This window comes from Arvicanthis niloticus, chromosome 7, assembly GCF_011762505.2.
Source record: "Arvicanthis niloticus isolate mArvNil1 chromosome 7, mArvNil1.pat.X, whole genome shotgun sequence".
NCBI classification, from domain to species: Eukaryota; Metazoa; Chordata; class Mammalia; order Rodentia; family Muridae; genus Arvicanthis; species Arvicanthis niloticus.
This window is the reverse complement of record NC_047664.1, coordinates 32,503,697-32,524,582: the sequence shown is the minus strand read 5'-3', so window position 1 is coordinate 32,524,582 and position 20,886 is coordinate 32,503,697. Positions and strand designations below refer to the sequence as shown.

Below are 20,886 nucleotides of genomic sequence, written 5' to 3'. Positions count from 1 at the left end.
GGGCATTTGATTCCATGAAGCAGGGCCACTGTGGGTTCAAGGTCAGTCTGGACTAGGTGCTGAGACACTTTCTCAAAAACAGAAATAAACGAGGATGGGGAGATGGCTCTATCTGCAAAGTGCTTGCTGCATAAAAAGGAGGCTTCACGAGAGGCGGCCAAGATTCACTCACAAGAAGTCAGGCAGCCCTCTTAAGGTGTGTGGTCCTGGGAATGGAGGTCTGACACAGCTGAACCGACAAGGCCTAGTGAGAGAAAGCCTTAGGGCACAGCAGCAGTCTTAATAAGAGACAAGGTGCAGGTACCTGCCACAGCAATAGTGACAAAGAAGACAGATCAGAAAGAGCACGGTGTACCCATGGCGACTGCTGACCAAGCTGGGCCTTTCTACATGACAGGCCCACAATCCCTTGATCACAGTGGTGTGCAGCAGACCAGTTTCAGTTTCGGAGCTGAGAGTTCACTCTGCATCACACAGCAAATCGGTAAAAGGCCACACGTCAGTGTCAGAGGTGCATTGGCAAATGCTTAGGGTACCAAAGAAAGAAGACAATGGTACCAAAATATCCAAAAGCCAATCTCTGAGATGTGGAATTCCAAACACGAGCTCATATTTCCTATGGATGTCTCCATCTTTTTTAAGCTTTCAAACTACAATTCTTTTTCATAATTTTATCTTTTTAAAAACTATAACATAATTGTACCACTGCCCCTTCCCACCACACACCTTGCTCTTATTCAAATTCATGGCCCCTTTTCCTTTAATTGCTGATACATAATACACACACATATAGTATGTATATGTACACACGTACACACACACACACACACACACACGCCTAAATACATAAACCAACCTGCTTAGTAAGCTAACCTGTATTTATATATTTTCATGGCTGACCATTTGTTATCTGATAACCATTTGCCATGCTCTTTCCTGGTGACTGTTTCTCCTGCTCTCGGCAACCCTTGGTTGCCTGGAGTTCTCTGTGTAGAGTTGAGGCCTCCTGAGCTTTCCCCAGCCATGCTAACATGTCTATTGGCGTTGTCTGGCCCAGGACATATTTAGGCAGCCATGCTGGTAAGACTTTATGGGTGTAACTTCTCTGATGTTTCTAGAAGACACCAACTCTTAGCAAAGTTCCAGTTCCTTTGTCAGTATCTTTTAAGGTTTTCACATTTTTACTTTCTAAAATTAAGACAAGTCCTGGATTCCCTTTGGAGAAACAAATCTTCTGCTTCCTTTCTCTCTCTCCTTTCTGCATGACCTGTGTTGGTTCTTTCTGAGCCTCTGGTTTTAGATTGTACTCACTTCTGCCCATCTTCATAAACTCAAGTTTGATCAATAACCATTTCCTCCTCTCTGAGGAGCCCACACAGGAACCCCAGTAGGTGTGGCTTTCCCCATGTTTCTAAGGTGGTGTTCCCCACCAGGTGCCGCACTCTTTAAGTATCCAGAGACAGTAGGTAGATCTAACAGCTCCAATGAAGGACCTGCTCTTCTTTATCCTTCAGGTGAGATAACTCAGATGTTAGGTTCCACCACAGGTCCAAGGCAGTGAGAGAGCAGAGCTCAAGTCTAGGGCTGAGGCGACATCCAGAGCCAGAACACAGCTTTGTCCTCACTATGCACCAATAGCATCTACAACAGAGGCCCCACTGGCAGCTGTTCCTCCTCAGCAGTGGGAGGTGAAAGGGGAAGAGGGAATCCCTAAGGATGGGGGCACTGAGCTTGAGAACTGAACTAGACCTAAGAACAGGGTGGACCAAGGAGCATCCGCAGGGATGGGCACACTCTCTTACACACTCATTTCTTACACACTCGTTGGCTTTCTGCAGTTCCTCAGCCTCACCCATCGTGCTCAGGTCTGTGTTAGACTCACACTTACTGACACACACAGCGCTCCCTCTCAGACATTTGGAGTCTTTTACACTGATGCCTGTGTACACACCCAGTCTCTCATTATACTCAGTCACACTTTCTCTGCCCTGTTCTCATCCATGGTCACCCCAACATATTCCATACGTATACTCTCTTACACACTCAGGCATCTAGTCGCTTCTATGTGTGCAGTCTCCCACACAGCCTCCCTCTACTCTCACAAATTCACTCACACACACTGATGTCCACACTGACACAGCCTCTGCCTGCACACACACCACAGATGTGGCCCAGGTCCTGTGCTCTCAATGCTGAAGGAGAGCTTCAGCACCCCAACCCACTTCTGCGGGCCCACATTCCTGGGTACTACAAGTCTCCCCACTTGAGGATGACTATCAGGGAGGAGGGTGCTGGTATTCCTAAAAATGAGCTTCTTCCAAGATGAGGAACCTACAGCATCCTTACTTTCAGCAGCTATGGAAGAATGTGTGGCCTAAGGCTGCCCCTCTTACAGGAAGGAGTCCTTGTCCTGACACACTGTTCCTAACGTCTACAATGACCCTATGATAGTGAGTTACTCCAAGGCCCTGAGCCTCAGACATAGACACCAGAGCCTCAGACGAAAGGTAGGGCTAGGGACTGCCCACAGAAAACCATAGGCACCTCCACTTCAGCCTGACCCCTCTCACCACACTAGGGCCTCTTAGCTACTGTTCTCAGGTAGGAAAGACACAGAAGCAAGCAGACATTTCTACTCACACCCTGGTTATCTTAAGATCTGGAAGGAAGCTGGCTGCCACAGGGACATTTCTTATGTCCTAAAGGCAGGTCACCTCCCTTTAGAAAGACTGAAACAGTAAGTACGGCATCTCTGCGCTGCTGCCTCCCTTGGGCTTGGCTTCCTTACTGAAGATGGGAGATGTGGTGGTAGCCACCTGCCCAGGCATGGTGCTGATGTCTGCGATCATGCCTAGATCTCAGCTCTGATGTCCATCCCAATGATGAGGTCTGTGAGTGGGTGAGAGATGGGAGGGCAGGAAACAGAGAGTGGAGAAACAGATGAACTGGGACCTGGTCGACATCCTATGCTGAAGGCCGACTTCTCAGGCTTCCCTTAGAGAGCGAGTGGTGGTTTGTCAAACACATGCTCCAAGCCCTCCCTTCCCTGGGAACAGTGCCATACCGTGAGGAAGACACATGGCTTGTTTATTTTTCCACCCTAGGCTCAACATGTGAGCATCTGCAGGGGAATAAACCTTGATGCTCACTAGGTTACACACTTCACTAACCTAAATTCACCTGTACACACAGCCACTGCTATGTACCACCCTTCGTCCTCCCCTTCTCAGAGTGTGTCCCTGGGGCTATCTGCAAGTTCCTAGCAGGACTCCAGGGGCTGGGGATGAGAGTCGGGGGCTGCATCAGAGCCTCAAGTTTCCCTCTATGGCTGCTGTTCTCCATCTGCAGAGGCAGAAACAGCAAAGCACGAGTTTACATTATATGGGCCCCGAACTGACTTCAGCTCTCTAGCGTAAAGCTGACTTGATGAGCTTGGGCAATCTGAATAGCAAAATACTTAACAGTCAAGGAGGAAGTAGGTAAACCCTACTCTCTGAACAGTGCACATAATTCATGACATACAGGCGGCCACGGCAATATTTCTCATCTCCCTGTAGGAAGTCAAATCCAGAGGAAAACAGAAAAGGCAGAAAGACAAAATGAAACAAAAGGACTTCTTGGGCATAGGGCATCCCAGTGGATACTCTACGGTCACTACTGGTGATGGTCTGATGTGCAATCTCAGAGCTGTGCTGGCTTGAAGGAGCCTTCTGAGGATTCTGTGCAGCTTCACACTCACACTAGCCCCTTCTGGGTTCTGAGAACACCCAAGTGAAACAGGGACCAACCAAATCAAGCTCAAGGGAACCTTTGCAGGCACCGGGCCTCTCCCATAATTCTGGCAGACCCACCTGGACCTGCTGGGTCCCAGTTGTACGGAAGCTACACCTGCTTCCAGCACATTTCCTGACAGTAAAGAGGAAACCTGAACTGGCCCTGGCGTTTACAAAAACTGAGGGAGCTCAGAACGCATCATGACACTTAAGGCCTATGGGAACAGGGAGTATAGTGCCCTACAATTATGCTGATGAACCTTGCTTCAGGAACCCTCCACGCAGCTGGACTCCCCATGGAGGGAGGGAGGGAGGGAGGGACAAGCAGAAGAAAACGATGTACTTTGCTTGGCAGCATGACTGGACGGCCCATAGCCCCACCACCTGTTACCAGTGCCTCTGAGGTTCAGCTGTGTTTACATGGGTCACCCTTCCATCTGACCCAAAGGATCCAGCAGACCTGAAGCAATAGCTGAAGACCTGAGTCTCTGTATCCCCTTTACTGCTACTCCCCAAGACCGTGCACTGATATGTGAGCACACCCTCTGAACACTGCCCAGGACCACCACAGACCTTGTCAAGCAAAACAGGAGCTGAGACTATCATGAGTCTCTGGAGGGCACCGAACCTCAGAGAGACTGGGAAGCTGACGCTAAATCACCACGAACACAGACAGGGACAGAACCCTATAGTACTCCAAGGCCGGGCAGCTGTGTGGGCAGTGTGGGAGCAGGGCAACGACAGCCAGGGTAGGGGCACCCCCACCAAGGCCACCATGATAGTGGGGAGATCATGACAGGAAACTCCCTCAAGTGCTTCATCTGGAGACACTGGAGGCCTTGTGGGAAGGGTTACAAAGCATAGGGTCCAGAAGAATTGGATTCAGGCCAAGATTGTCAGGCACTGTGTTAACCTGCAGGACTGAGTCCAGGATAGCCCAGAATAGGTAACATCGTTACTGGGAAGCTCTGAGTGTGTGTTTGAGGGGAGGAGTTTGGACCACTTAGCTGGAAAGCTACATTTTAGACTAAATCTCCCATAATGCTCCTTGGCAGTGCTGCACTTCTTCAAACACACCAAACTTCTAATCATGAGAATGATAACAAACCCTTCCTCATAGGTCTGTGTCCTTCAATGATGTTATGGGCCACCCAGAAGTTTCTTGGTATCACCTGGCCTATCTGGGAAGAGGGAGATGAATACGGAGCAGGAGACGCCATGACACCCATACTGACTCTTCAGGGCAGAATCCTCTCCTCGGAGAGGCATATGGCCCAGTCTGCTGCTAAAATAAATCTACCAGTCCTGTGGGAGGCAGCTTATGGGGTGATACATGACCACTGGCTGTCCTCTACAGCACAGTCCCAAACTCTGGCCCCATTAGAAGCAACCCGAGGAAACAGTCCAGCCTCAAAGAGCCATGGGTCAACTCTCTGAGTGACCAGATACACAGCCACAGTCGTAAACACATGGTTCTCCAGCAGAATGTCATTATAATCCTCCACTGAGAGCCTCACTCTTCCTCTTCTCCATCTACTCTTCCCTTGGAGCCATGGCACGACTGTCAAAGCTTTCAACTTATAGGCATAGCACATCTGGACCCAGGAGTCAGTCGGTGAGCATAAAGTACTTCACACATTCAAGCCCCTACCAGGCCAATCAGCCACCCTCTGCAGACCGAAGCACACACAGGCATCCTTAGCACCTGAATCCCAAGAGCCTTCAGGTGGTTACACTGTGCAGTGTAAAGAATAGGTGGAGTCAGGAAAGAGTATGCCCCATCCAGGTGATAGTGAACTTAGGGGCTCTTACCGGAACTCTGCACAGGCATGCAGTGGGGTGGACATGCTAACTTGCTTGGCCACACTGCACATCTCAATGGTATGTCTCAGAATGCACCGAGCATCTCACATACACACAGTAACACACAACTAATAAAAATGAAAGGGAACAGGTCCATGAGCATGACCCACTCTGCAACACAATCTTTATTTTCGATCTGGGACGCTAGAAGGAGCAGCACGGGTATGTGATGGGTTCGTCTTTACAGGATCATGTAAGCATGAGGCAAGGCTGGCACCCATGGTATGTGGGTGGTTTGGGAAACTCCCTCACATTCCCGAGAGTGAAAACAAATGCGATGAAGGCTGTTTTGTGCTGAGGTGGGGGCCTCCTGAGTTCAGCTCACTCAAGTAAACAGGCAGAACCTCTACAGAGAGTGAATAGAGAAAGACACAAGGCGGTGAGGCTAACTCAGATCAAATGGACCCTGGAATGGACTAAGCTGAACCAAGACAGATGTGCAGTAAGTCCAGTTACCTGGTGGGCTTATTTCTCAAGAGCAGATGGCATGCATTTCCCATAAAGAAAGTGGGTAGGCCACTGAGAGCCTACATGCTGAGTGCCATCAGTAAGAAGGCAAGAAAATCCCTCTGTGTATACACAGGGCCATCCCTTCCTTCCCATCTCTGTTCCTAACCTGGTCCTAATAGAAAAAGAGACTTCTGCAAAGCTTCAACAGAGGGAAGGGAATGGAACCGAAGATGTGCTCCCGGAATCCTGGAAGTGCTTGCTTTGGTGAAGGCATATCCCCAAACCTAGGAAGATCATCTCCACATTGCTGAATGAACTCTGCATATAGAGATCTCCAAGCTCCAAAAGGGATCTCTGGTCACCTCACCCAAAGTAGCATCTAGGACATTCCACTCACTAGTAGGGTTCCAGGACCCAGTTATAATTTCATCCTTTTATGTTTAAGTAACGTTCTCTACTACATCTACAGAGGACACAGTGTATCCCTTAGTCAAGGCCCATGTCATGATACAAAGGCCACGTGGCAGAATCAGAAATGACAGCTGACCTTAGCAAGCCTGAGAACTGTCAGAGCCTCTTCATCCTGATAGGGAGAGAGCATTTGACCTCCATTATATGGAAGATCACAAAAGGCAATTTTCCCCAGAGGTGGCCTTCCTAGAAATGAGTCACTCACGAGATGACAACAGACCAAATGTTTCTAGTACATTGAGAAGGCAAAGCTTCTGGAGACAAGCTGTCCATGTATGAGGCTGGAGGTGGTTTCTCCAGCAAACTCAGCAAGAACTGCCCTGTGACCCAGTAAATCCACATCTGGTAATAAGCAAGTAGGTATTCAAACAGGTACGTGTGCACACACACGTGCACACCACCAAGATTCACAACAGCCAAATGCTGATAGAATCCTAATGTCACTGACAGATTAGTAGATCAGCTTTGGAGTATTATTTAGCAATAGACAGGAATGACTCTCCAATAGGCATAGACTTCTAAATATAATGTGCTTTGTAGAAGAACTCAGCCAAGAAGAGCCACATAGTATACAACTGCATTCATACCAGAAGCAAGAAGAGCTAACTAACCTAGGGAGCTAGGTTACTGTGCTGGGGGCTAAGGTTGGGGTGGATGGGAAGTGACTGCTAATGGTTAAAGTCTTCTCTGGGAGGAATAGGAAAGTTCAGAAACCACAGGATGGTAGAGGCTATATAGCGGTATAGTTGTCCTAGAAGAACTGTGACCTGGTAGCTCCCCAACCCCTGCAGAGAAAATCCCAAGGCCTCCCATATATCAAGTCAAGCAATGCTATATCACTGAAATGCATCCCCAGTGCAGAACTCTCTCCCATCTGAAACTCCTCTGCAGAGCTGGAAGCAAAAGTCATCCATGACATTATCATGCACAAAGTCCCTTCAAGTGATTCTGTGATTCCCGACCCATAACAAAGTCCTACCAATAGTGCTTCTTGTCAGACCCACCTTCACCACTGATGGGACAGTGATCATATAGATAAGCCTTGAGCTGTCCAAGGACCCAGAGCTGGGCTCCTGGTACACAAGACTGAACTGGTGATAGGGGCCCACCCCATCCACCCAGCATTACTCCCTGACACCTCTGCCGGGTACTAGATGTTTAGTACCAAGCCTCCCCAAAATACCACACCCTCTGGGGGGGTGCATCTTTCTGGCCATTTTCCCTGTACCAACCAGGCCTGGCTGTGAGGGTCTCATGGAACAATTCCCCAGATTCCATGACTTGCTAGCAGTGATGGGTGACAGAAATGTGTTAGCAAAGGTGAACTGTATGAGGGTCTCCTCTCCCACATCTCTGGTCCCTGCCATGAAAGCACACACAAGGGCAGAACTACAAGCTGCAATCTGAAGCTTCATGAGCTCCTCCCACAGCAAAGGAATTCTAAAAACACAGGCAGGAAGGCCAGGGTGCTATGTGCAGGAAGTGCCTGCCAGGTTCCTGTCATCAGACCACTGAGACTAATGGAACAAGAATCATATATTTTAACAACACGAAACAAGAAGTCTCCAAGGTATGGAACAGGCAGCCAGCTTTTTGTCACGCAACGAAGGACAGACTCCACAGGATGCTTTTCTTCTCAGGTAGCCCCACCACGGCACTGCCACTTAAAGGCTGGGATCCCAGAAATCTGCCCACTTGCAGACTGAACAGAAGCTGGGGAGGGCAGCAGGAGGGCAGAGCTGGGGGTCTGCCAAATCAGGTACAGCCAGGATACATCACACCGGAGTGAGGGCACAGTCCTCCTGGCCAGTGGGCACTCTGAGGAAGCAAAACCCCCAAAAGGAACTGCCTGCCCTCACCCAGTTTTACAAGTGATAGGACACAGCGCAGGTGCCAAACTCCTCACCTCTGGTCAGCCTCTCTGGTCCTATGGTGGAGACGGGCTGCCACACAACCTCACTTTACCTCAGTATCCATCTAGCAGAGAAGCTGGGGCAGAAGGGTGTCTGCATTGCTGCCTGACAAGATCTCTGTTCACAAATACCACTACGGTTTTTACCCATCCCAGCAATCATCATGAAGAAGTCTGACTGGTGAAAGGGCAAGACTGCAGCAGAGTAAAGAGACGGCCAAGAGATGCAGAGTGGACAAGAGGGGACGCTTCTTACTTCCTAGTGGACTGGAATCATTAGAACAGAGAGGGTATTCAGAGTGAATTACCTCTATGACCATCACAGCCATCACTGAGCCACCACCATCTTCTCAATCACCCTTACCACCACCACCCTCATCACTATGGAAACCATCACTATAGTCATCATCACCACTGCCACCACCATCACCAATACCACCACACTGTCACGATTATCACTATCACCAACACCACCACCAGCACCACCATTTCCTGGGAAACAAAGAAACAAACAAAATGGCCTCTTCCAGCAAATGATGTGACTTTCTATTGAGCATATCCCACAAAATCTACCACACATCTCCCAAACCAACTAACAAAATCCTTCTAGAAAAATCAAATTCAGCAGAATGAACATTTCTAGCTAGAATAGAAAAAACCTCACATTATCTATTTATCACCAATAGCTGAAATAACCATTCCAGTAAAGGGGGGGGGGGCTACTTTGGCACCAGACTTTGGAGGTTTCAATCCACAATCAGTTGGTCCGACGGCTTTGGTCCTAAACCCATTATAGGAGAAGAGTGTGGCAAAGTGAAACTCCCCCTCATGGCCAGAGAGCAAGGGAGGGTAGAAAGAGAAAGGACAGGGTTTCTGTTATTCCTCTCAAGGGCACACCCCCAATCACCTAAAGGCCTGCTAGGCCCTACTATTTACAGTTTCTACCACATCTCAATGGCACCTTGTAGGAGCAAGTATTTATCATGTGGACCTTTGAAGACTTGTAAGATCCGAACAACTGTAGGTGTGTTTTCCATCACCGCCATCACCGCCAGCACCACCAGCACCGCCAGCACCGCCAGCACCACCATCACCACCATCACCACCATCACCACCATCACCACCATCACCACCATCACCACCATCACCACCATCACCGCCATCACCGCCATCACTGCCATCCCAAACAGCACCGGCTGAAGCCACAGCAGTACCGTTATTCCTACTGTAGTGGGAAAAAAAACATTCTCAGATGCACTCAGCCTTCAAATTCGGTTTCTTTTCAGAAGTAACCCGTCCCACAGAGGGAGCCTACCGCCTAGTATTCCCTGCAGAGCTGCACAGCTCTGCTGGAATACAGTCCCCAGGAGGAGCCTGGCAGAGCTCTTCTCAACTCCTTACTACACATGGTAGCCCTTGTGCATTTAAGACATGATCTGGAACATGAAGGATTTTATTGATTTGAGGATGCCCAGGCTCTGGTATCCTACGGCAAAACTGCATCTATGCTCAGAATTGAGAGCTCAGCAGGAGCAGGGATCAAGAGGAAAGGTGGGCCAGGGCGTGCTCATGAAAAAGATGCAGCATTCTGGGAAATTTGCAGCCCAGAATCTCCATGTGTATACAAGACTCAGAAGGGCTGCAGTCAGGCAATTCTACATCCACACTGAGGCTGGGTTTCATGCACAGTAATGTCCTGGGGACAATATGAAGCCTTTCAGTGTCACTGGGCCATCCCTTATTCAGATGCAGCTCAGCAGCCCTCACTCTCCTTCCCATCCAACTAACTGAGAGAACAGGCCTGGACAACCCAGAAACTGTTTAAAGGCTTTGTAACACCCCAAAACTTACAGGGGTTCAAAAATCAGTTGCTTAGCCATTTGCACTATTCTGAATTTCCCTGACGTCTAGGGATTTCTGTTTTATAACATTCATCACTAACCCTTTCTATTCAGAGATGGGAACATGCACACTGAAACTTATCTCTTAAGATCAGGAGCTAGAGAGGTGGCTCAGAGGTTAAAAGCACTGGCTACTCTTCTAGAGGACCTGTGGATGAGTCTCAGCACCTATATGGTGACTAACAATCTTCTGCAACTCCAGTTCCAAGGCATCTGATGCCCTCTTTTGGACTCCATAGACACCAGGCACACAAGTGGTGCACAGACATACATGCAGTCACAATACCTATACATGTAAAAAAAATTTTAAAATAAATAAACAGCCGGGCAGTGGTGGCGCACGCCTTTAATCCCAGCACTTGGGAGGCAGAGGCAGGCGGATTTCTGAGTTCGAGGCCAGCCTGGTCTACAGAGTTCCAGGAAACCCTGTCTCGAAAAATATAATAATAATAATAATAATAATAATAATAATAATAATAATAATGATAAAATAAACAAATAAACAATAAACAAATTTTAATTCAATTTTAAAATTTAAGATCAACAGGGTTCTAGCATTTTCTCTACCTGCCGGGAAGGAAAAAATATCCCCTTCTTCACCCAGGAGGATAAGTACACAAGCATTTTTTTTAAATGGGATTTTTATCAACATAAGTTTTCCTGTGTTGAGCTCCAAGAGCCAGGTTGTATGGCTGCCTACACCACACCCAGGCTTCTTATATCAAGTGTAGTGCAAGCCTGGGAGGATTTGGGAGCTAGGTGCTGACTTAACACAGGAAGTTCATCTTGAAAGAACAGCTGGCTATAAGAAGGTTGTCATCAGCTCAGCTGTCCTCTCACTGAGTTCTTTGTTCATTCCTGATGCTTAGGAACAGAACCTCATTTGTAGCAGAAATATGTGTGTGTGTGTATATGTATACACACACATATATATATGTGTATATATATATATATATATATATATATACACACACACACACACACATACATATACATGTGTGTGTATTCTTGGTATATATATTATGTTACCACTATAGTTCCAAGGATTGACAATGACCCAAGATGCCTGTTGAACAAAGATGGATTAATAAATTACGAATCTACTGTATAAGTAGAAAAGCTATTTCATTTGATAATTATACTCATGTTTACAAGAAGAGGATCTAAGATTAAAATAAACTCTAGTTAGTAAAGTGGCCCATTTTTTTCAGTAATTTAATGAAGGCCAATGTGAGGGCGGAAGCCACAAAGTGATGCTCTCCAGTCCCTGGCTGTGTACCTGCTTTCCTTCAGGAATGGGGTATCCCTCAGGACTGTATTTAGTCAACTAGAAAAGAGGCACCTGGGCCTGAGTCCTGTGTCTAACCACATACACCGTTAGACACTTTCACAGTTTTCCAAACCTCAGGAGAGGATTTTGTTTCTGGAAAAAAGGCTTTTGATTTACTCTTCCCAAGTACAGTCTTCCAAGAACATTTGTTAACATTGCTTCAGTGTTTCCACTGAAACCTTAGAACTCCAAATTTCCTTCAAGTACTCAATTCAATGAGCTCATGTGCCTACAAGAATTGACCTGGCCTGGGTCCTTGGTCACTGCTACTCTTTCTGCTGTAGTGGCCAGGGTTGTTAATGGCAACACCCCAGCCTCAGAACTGTACTGGGGAGAACACACACCTACCAGCACTCCAACCAACTAAAAGATCTTGCTGTTTGTCCAGTGATGCATCCCAGCACAGGAGAGGTAATGTAATCTGACTTCTCTTCTCGCCTTTCATCATCAGACACTGGGATAGCCCTTTCTTTCCACAGACAGCACAAGCAAAAGTCACAGCAACCCTGTCCTTTGATAACAGCATGCCAGTTAGCTGGTAGTCCATACGATTCTGACACTGGCTACAAGGATTCATGCTACAAGACCTTCTTCCTGCCTGGTGGAGAGGGGGCCAGACATCAGCCAGACTACAACCTTCCAAAGAGGGCAGAGACCACAAGATCTATACCAGAGTCCATGTGAACTCAAGCCTCGTCATTACCTAGTAACCTCCACAGACATGACAGCAAGGTGAAGCAAGGCCCTGCAGCAAGGGTCCTTGGAAGATGAACTAGGCCATTCTGCCAGGACCCTAAAGCAATATGCAGCCCACAGGGACCTCTACCATCAGCATCACTAGCACACAAGCTAAGGAGGATGCTCACAAACTCACTGAGAAGCACAGAAAAGCATCCATGGGAGGAAGAAGGAGTGTGGGAAAAAGCCTTCTCCTGCACTATCTTTCTTGTCCTCCTGGTCCGGCTCCCAGCAACGCCCACAGCTCCCTCTTACTTGCCACCACCTGCAGCCACTTTGTCACCCACACGTAGACACCTCATAGACACCTCACCTTGGCCATTCCCCTCTAGGGATAACCTTGTGCAGATCCTAGCCTGAGCCTTGTCCTTTCCATTAAATCCCAGACCCCTTCTCAGGATGCTCCGCCCATGTTGTACACTCTGGCTTGCTGTCTGCCTTTTCGTCCAATGACAAAGGCATCTCTCAAACCCTCTTGACCCATGTTAACACACACAGGGAACACCTGCTAGCAATCTGATCCTAAAGCAACGTCAGCACACTGATGCAGTCTGCAGGAAACACTCCCACAGGCTTAGCCAGAGGACACTGTCCACTACTATTGAACTTGGCCTTGCCAAGAAGCCTCTGCTCTGGTGTCCATTCCCCCTGGTTCTAAGGCAGAAAGGCCCACACAGTTCTCTCGCCAACTCTCGCCAGCTTCAGAAGGTGCAGTACACAGATGGTCCTCACACCGAGGCTATCACCCTTGCTCAGCTTAGGTCTGTGGTCTTGGTTCTAGATCACGGGATCCAGGAACTCGATGTGCTGTGTCTGAGTGTCTCTGAGGCCACTCCACACACGCTCTGCTTTCTGCCCCATGTACCCGTCTCCCTTAGTCCTCAAGAACCACTAAGCTTCTCGCTAATATGTGGTTGACTCCTGCCACCCATGAACAGCCTACATGAGGTCTCGGGAGCTTGGCTGATATATCTGTAAATAGGACAGTTTACATACCCTGACTGATTAATCAGACCTCTGTTCCTACAAGGATGACTCAAGGGCCCAGCAACTCTTCTGACTCACAGAGATGCCTGGCACTCTTCCCTAAAAGAACATTCTTGAACAGAGAAAAATTTCACTATTGAGCTGATTCTTCAGACGCAGAAACTGAGGCTCAGAGAATGTACGCATAGGTTCTGAATCACAGCTAGCGGGTGGCAGAGGAATGCGGATCAGGCTATCTGGTACTCTCAAATGACCTGCGGCACTCACCAACAGGCGTGACAAGTGTGTGAAATAAGATACTCATATTCCTCTTCAGGGGGCCCCACCCCTGCCCCAAACTGTTTCTATAAGGAAGTTTTGCACCTCTTTCTTCCCACTGCTCAATTCTGCTAACAAACTTTTATAGTACCAAGGTACCACTTGGATTCTAGGCCACAGCTTGTGAGAGCAGAAACTGGCCCCCCAAAAGGACCTCTCCATCGTGAGTTTCAGCAAATCCAAATTCCCAGCTGGATAATTCCTACCTGACACCGATACTCATCAGCTCACCTTGTCGGCCAGGACTCCGGCCAGGGCCATCCACAGGGTCCAGTCTGCCACCACACCGGAGTCCATGTCCCCCTCCATCAGGACACACAGAGCCATTGGCTGAGATGCCAAGGGCATTCAGGTGTGTGGGGATGGGCTCAAAGGTGGGGTCCAGCTCCAAGATCAGCCTGTTAAGTTGCTCAATGGACTGGTCAATATCCAGAGTAGGCGAGCCTGGGGAGGGGCCAGTGTTCAGTTCCTGATGTCCTCCATTCACGACTCTGCCGTCTTGAAATCTGGGCTGGAGTGCTTTACCAGGACAAAGCTGCTGTGTGTCAGAGGGATTTGGCCCATTGGTGATGCCTCTCTGAACAGCTACTCTGCTGCTGGTTCCACGGGTGGGAGTAACTGGGATGTGGGGTTGGGGCTGGGCAAGGCCAGCACTGTCCACTGTACTGCGGCTGCCAAGCCTGGCCTCCCCATCTGAGGCAAAGCTGTACTGGTGAGCAGCCACCATCTGCTGCTGACGTACCCAAGTCTGGGTGGAATAGTTACTTTGCCCATAGGCCTGCGCTGGGGACGGTGCAGAGGGCTTCCTCAACAGGGGCTGCAGCTGCTTTTGCTCTCTGCCCCCGCACATCCGCTCCCGCTCATAAAGGGAGTCTACGCCAAGGCCCAGGTCTGGAGAAAGGACGCCGTTATGATCTTCAGCAACACCAGTGCCAAAGCCATCAGAGAGGAGGGAGTTCTGGCTGCTCTTGAGGCAGGTGAAAGGGCCCAGGTGGGTTGACTGAGGCCCTTCAGAGGAAGAGAGAGTACCCAGGCTGTCCACACTGTGCAGGTCATGGTGGGGCATCTCGTCATCTAGAATGTCAGTCTCCCGGTCCTTTAGGGCAGCGTCTCCATTCACATGAACCTGGGCTGGCACCACGTGGCGTGTCCCGCTATACTTGCTGCGCATATCAGTCATGTCTTTGTGGGAGCCTGCAGAGTCTTCCAGGCCAAATCCACTGAGCAGTTGGTCCAACTCAGCCTTCTCCTGAGGGCTCAGGCCTCTCCGTGCTCCCGGGGTCGGGCGCTCTTCTGTCTTATCAGTCCTGGCTGAGGCAGTCGAATGACCCGAGTCACTGCTGACTGATAGGGTATGGTCGCTGTGGTCTGGACTGCTAGTGGCTGGCATGCCCTGAGGGCTACTAGGGATGCCAGAATCTGAGGCACTCTTCTTCCTCACCTTGGCATACAGGCTGCCATCCACTGGGCCCTGTGTGTGTAGCACTGTAGGGGGAAAAAAAACAGCTGTAAACCAGGGAGAAAAGGCAGTACTACCTACTACAGTGGGCACGCACTTTTTTAAGTAGATGAGTGAATCTATAATGCAACTCAATACTAAACAAGTGCAGTCTCAACTAGGGTCCCCAAACTACGCAATCTGTAGGAAGCTGACCTGACAGACCTGACGGCTGGAAGGCACCGCAGGTCTGTTAGCTTGAAAAGCGGTGGCACCGCCGCTGCTACCCGTTTTTTACTCAAAGCGGCTGCCCGTTTCTGCTCTCGGCGCCACTGACTAAAAGCGGCTGTGGCTGCCAGCCGAGAGAAGCAGCGCCCCAGCCTCAAAAGCGTCTGACAGGCTGACATTCGCCCATCAGCCACTGAGGCAACGATCCAAGATGGCGGCTACTCAAGGCTCTCAGGTAGAACTTGACTCCAGCCCCTCCCAAACGGGGCATGCAAATGAGGTACAACTAGGTTACCACGAACCGGGTGGGGTATGCTAATGAGTATGCTAATGAGTCGTTGCAAATTGACCAATCGGACACCTCCATGTGCTTTGCCACGCCCAGGGCTGGGGGTATATAAGTAGCCCGTTCTGGGCATTTGAGTTAGTCTCTCCCAGAAACCTAAAAGAGCGCTTCCAATAAAGGCTGTTGAGAAGAATCCGGTTTGTCGCGTCTTCCTTGCTGGACAAGCAGGGCACGACAGCAATCCTCTGCAGAGTGAGCAGCAATAAAGACGAGCTGACATAGCAGACATATTCAGCTAAAATCATTTCTGCCTTTCCTGCTTGGTTTCGTTTTGTCATGCTGAGGGTGGAACCCAGGGTCTCAGGCATTCGTGTAAGCAACTGACCACTGATCTCTTACCTCAGCTTCATACTTACCTACCCATGTAGGAAACACCACACACACATACACACACATCTATTTAGAAGTTTGGGGGTTTTTTCATTCTTTGATTCATTAATATCATTATTTTGAATGTGAAGCCCAGCTCAGTTCATGTGAATCCCCAAGAATAAATTCCCCAAGAATAAATTCCCCAAGAATAAATTCCCCAAGAATCCCCAAGATAAACTTATCTACTTCCATCGATTGATATATATATAATGTTTTTTGAACATGCAGGGTAATAACTGTCTATTAAGTTCACTATGTCACTGATAAGCTGCTGTCCCATCAGTGCTCTGGAGTGTACTAAAATCTAAACAGGCAGCTCAATGGGAAAGGAAAGGAAAGATAATGGGAGGGGCTTGGACCTTATGGATACAGCACATGATCAGCAGGCAACACAGGTATCTGATGACTGTCAGATGTTGGATCCTTTGGGGCTGACAAGCATGCACTACGCAGAATGTCACGTAAACAATGTGGGCAGGAACAGCTGAACCCCCTGCTGCTGTTATTAATCAGGGCCCCAGCGGCTGTACGTGGAGATTCCCAAGCCACAATCTGCTGACTGGCAGTTGTAATTGCCTTGGCCACACAGAGCGAGCCACAGCAAGAGCTTTCTAAAATAAGCCGGAGTTGACAGTCAGCACATCTCCCCTGCAAGCCTCCCCCATCTTCCTGAACTTTCTGTACTGTGGAATCTCAGGCACTCCACAGCAGAGGAGCTGCTGACGGTTGGGAAGCCAAGCTTGGATTCGTAGGCACCTAGAATCCAAGGTTTGAGCCACTATCCGCCTATCTGGTGGCTGCTGAGCCTAGTCATACAGCAGCTCAGGAGAGACTAGCCCTGAGCACGTGTCTCATGGCCACTCAGAACAGCTGGACGCTTGGTCACACGCAGCAGCTGCTGCCTGCTTTTGGAAATAGTGGGATCGGCTAGCATATTGGGAAAGGGGCTGAGAGGTATGGGGGTGCTGTGCTAAGTGATCACACAGTCCTGAGAACGCAGCTCCAAGGACATGCTTAGCCAGGGCTCCTTTCTCAGTTTAAGTGCACTGTAGGGCAAGCATGCAGACAGCAGGAGACAAGGCCGGAGAACACTGATGTGTAGTCTAGCCAACAGAAGCCCAACCACATTTTAAAGTAGAACTTGGGGGAGGGAAGCTCTGGGGCTAGGAATCATATACACAAGCTGTAAATAGAGCAAGTCTTCAGAGAGAAGGCAAGCGGCGACATGCACACACGCTGGACTCAAGTGTGCAGTTATGGACCTTCATGTTGTTATTGCTTGTTTAAGGAGATCAGAGGCTCTGGGAGAGTAAATAACTTAAGATTAAGCAGCTGTCAGGAGTGGGAGGCACTGAGAAGCCAGGCTCCGGGGCCTGGGTGCACCTGCAGCTCCACACCACCTACCTGCATAGACAAAGCCAAGCGCACATACTTGAAGTCTCATTGGTAGCCCTGAGAATAATTACACAGCAAGTGACAGGGAGCCAGGTTTCAGACACAAGAGAGACTGAAAGCATCTACTGCATCCAGTTCTGTTATAAATACACAAGAAAATGCCTGGAAAGATGATTCTAAATCCGAAGTCACTTGCAAGTGGCACCTTTACAAAGAGCAACCATGTACAGAATCACTAAGGTTGTATATAGGCCCCTGGAAACACAGCACTAGCTCATGCCTCGATCCCAGGCTCTCCGAACCAGGCATCCCCACCACAAGGGACGGAAGTGATTCTGTATGGAGGCTGGCCTGAGAACTAACGGCAGCACACACTAGCATCTTTCTAGGTCCATCTGGCACTGAGATGTTCTGCTATAGGAAACTCAACTACAGAAGACCCAGCACACCTCCTTCTGTTCTACACAGCATGAGGGGATGGATGCTCATGAGAACTTTCTGCTCCATAAGAATTACACAGATGCTATGCTCCTACCCACACCACATGCCGCTACTCACATGCACCCCCGCACCTACATACACAGATATCCCACCCCATCCCCCACCCCAAACCCCACCACCCCCATTTCCCCCCACACACAGCAGAATAATGCCAGATGGCTGCTATTCCAGTTCCTGCACAGGCAGGTAGCCAGAGGACAGATAGATCCTTAGGACACAAGCTAAGGGCAGTGAGTCTGCTCTTTTCAAGAGTGCATGCTGCTAAGACAGTTCGTTTCCAGCTTCCATTAGCTCTGAAGTATGAGTCCTCCATAAATCTTAATCAAATGATACCATGGCTTAAAAAGAAAGCGAAATGCAAGAATAAACTGTAAAAACACTCTTCTAATTTTCCAATTTAAACTGGAGTGCAGCCAGAAAGGACTGATGTGCTAGCAACCAAACTCCAAGCACTGCCAGAGTGGTATGTGTTCTGCTGTGGTTGTTGTTGTTGTTTTGTTTTCTAGACAGGGTTTCTCTGTGTAGCCCTGGCTGTCCTGAAATTCATTCTGTAGACCAAGCTGGCCTTGAACTGAGAGACTCTGCCTCCCAAGTGCTAGGATTAAAGGTGTGCACTGCAACATTGTATACGTTTTTAACCCCTGAGCTCTATCTCTATCCCCAAGCAAAAGAAATCTTAAAATGATAGTAGATGCAGGAAAAATGGTGGCGTCTATGAGCCTGATCTCAGCTAGTCCAGTTCTGAATAAATCCTCATAGCTCAGACAGTGTACGGTTACGTACCTACAGGCAACCCCAACAAGAGCCAGAGACATCCCCTGAGCTTCCTGTTGCATGCATAGCTAGCACTCAACCTCACAAAATGTCCAAGAAATCTACACTGAAAGCATAAGCTGGCCTCTCCTGCTAGATGTGGAAGACAGGGGAGGCCATGAAGGCTGAGGGAGCTGCCTAAGGCAACAGCTGTGCAGCTGCACCTGCAGGCCCACAGAGGAGAGAACACAGAGCTCTGGCCCTTGCTGTGTCCACCCTGTTTTCTGGCAAAAGGCCACCAAGAAACTCAGCTCTGGATACACTAGGCACTTAAGCTTTCTTTCATCCTAGAGGTCCAGACCCCCATTCTCTGCCATTTCTCTGTGAAAATTTCAGTCCTGACACTGGAATTGCCCCTGGCCCTTTACTGGTAAAGGGAAACAATCATTCCCAGCTTCCGGTGGAGTCACCAGAACTTGAAAGCACACACTAGAGGCACTCAGGCCATCAAGCCCTAAAGACGACACCCATGATTGGTAATAAAAAGCTCTTTCTACATTGGAGAATGCCCAGCAGCTCCCACAGATTCATATCTTCTCAATGGTCACCCCATGAACTTTGCACTCACAGTTCCTGCCCCTCCACCCAGCTTCCTCTTCCTCATCATGCCCTTCCTGGCTGGGTTTTTATCTTGTGCCAACAAACATCATTGCTTAGCATTCATTCTAAGCTGCTCAGATCTGAGGCAGGGGCTTCCTCTGCTTTGCTTCCTTTGGTACCCAAGCCCTGGGCACCAGTGGACATTTTATAACGGACAGACTGACTACCTGTTCTGAGCTTCTCATCACACGACAAAGCCTGGATCACACAAGCAGCCAGTAAGGGTCCAAAAGCCGATGGGCCCAGCAGCCTTGGGCTGCCTGTAGTCCAGCTTCCCATATTCTGGATAATGACTGCCTTTCAGACAGCACACCAGGTGTGACTGTTCCTACAAGGTGGTGGCAGGGCTAGCAGTCACTCCTCACTCTCATGGCTGGCCTTCACAGGACAAGGAACAGATGTTGAAAAGTATCTAGAGTCAACCAACCTCAGGATTCCAAAAAGCTAAAGAAAACTCAAATTCCTAAATGTTAGTTTCAGTGTGCTCACTGAGTAAGAGGCAGTAGCCAAAGGTGTAAGGGACGTGTAGCCAGTCTCTGGCCAGTGTGCTCTAAATCAGGCCAAGAAGGATGAAGACAGCACAGAGCTCAGCAGAAGCAGAGTAAACGGTAGCATGTCATTTCCAGTCTCATGTCCTCTAGCCACTTCTGAGGTGAACACTCCTTGCTGTGACCCACCAAGCTCTAAGCACAAGGGTTGGGTACCAGTCCCTCTTCTATACACATCTGTGTCTAGTATTATGAAGCTATATGGGGAACAAAGGCCATCCCATCCGAATGTTGGTGTGTCTAAGATAACGCAAAAATTGTTAAGACCCCAAAAACATCCTGGCTAGAAATGAAACATTAAGCGTGAGCACCAGCCAATTGCACTGTTGCCAACCAACCCAAAAATGAACCTAGACCTCACTGTTGCAGGCCCCTAGGGACCTGAGCTGAACACGGAAAGGAGGCCATCATTCCTTAAGGCAGACAGCTTCTTATACTGTGGTTCTGATTTGGAAATGTGTTGCCGAAACTCATGTTCTGCATCCAGACCAAAACCAAACCAAAGCAAACAAACAAACAAACAAACAAAAAAGATACTGCCAAACAAACTCCTATCTAGGTTCTGGAGCCCTAGTGGTAGCTGATTTCACATTTTCATGGGGGCAGAAAAGATGAGTCCCACCCTGGATCACCCCAGGCCTGCAGGGTGAGCATGGTGTACTACTGTAAGCTGTTGTTTGAAGATGGGGGTGCAGGAGGGTAAGATTCTGGAAGTTGGAATACTGTCATTCACCGCCCCTTGCCTCCCTTTTTCCATCAGTCATCCATGAATTCCTGAAGCCCTAAATGACTCAGCGTTTGTGTCAACTCCATACACATCCTCCCATGTGCTTTAAGGCATCTCGGTGCCAAACCTGTGAGAATAGTGACTATAGTATCAACCCCTGATTTCGTAGTTGACT

The 20,886-nt window shown here is 48.8% G+C and overlaps 1 protein-coding gene across 7 annotated transcripts in view; it reads right to left on the bottom strand.

Moving 5' to 3' along the window:
* Tns3 (tensin 3) overlaps nucleotides 1-20,886 on the bottom strand; it is a 237,110-nt gene that overhangs the window by 49,623 nt on the left and 166,601 nt on the right. For 6 of the 7 annotated variants that reach the window (XR_013111758.1, XM_076938142.1, XM_076938146.1 and 3 more), the window contains one exon: nucleotides 13,976-15,228. Coding sequence is in view for 6 of the 7 variants with exons in the window: in XM_076938142.1 (XP_076794257.1) it covers nucleotides 13,976-15,228 (1,253 nt within the window). In the remaining variant the exon portion in view is untranslated. Of the gene's footprint in view, nucleotides 1-13,974; nucleotides 15,229-20,886 lie in introns of all 7 variants that reach the window. The other variant, XM_034508403.2, reaches the window with a different exon arrangement.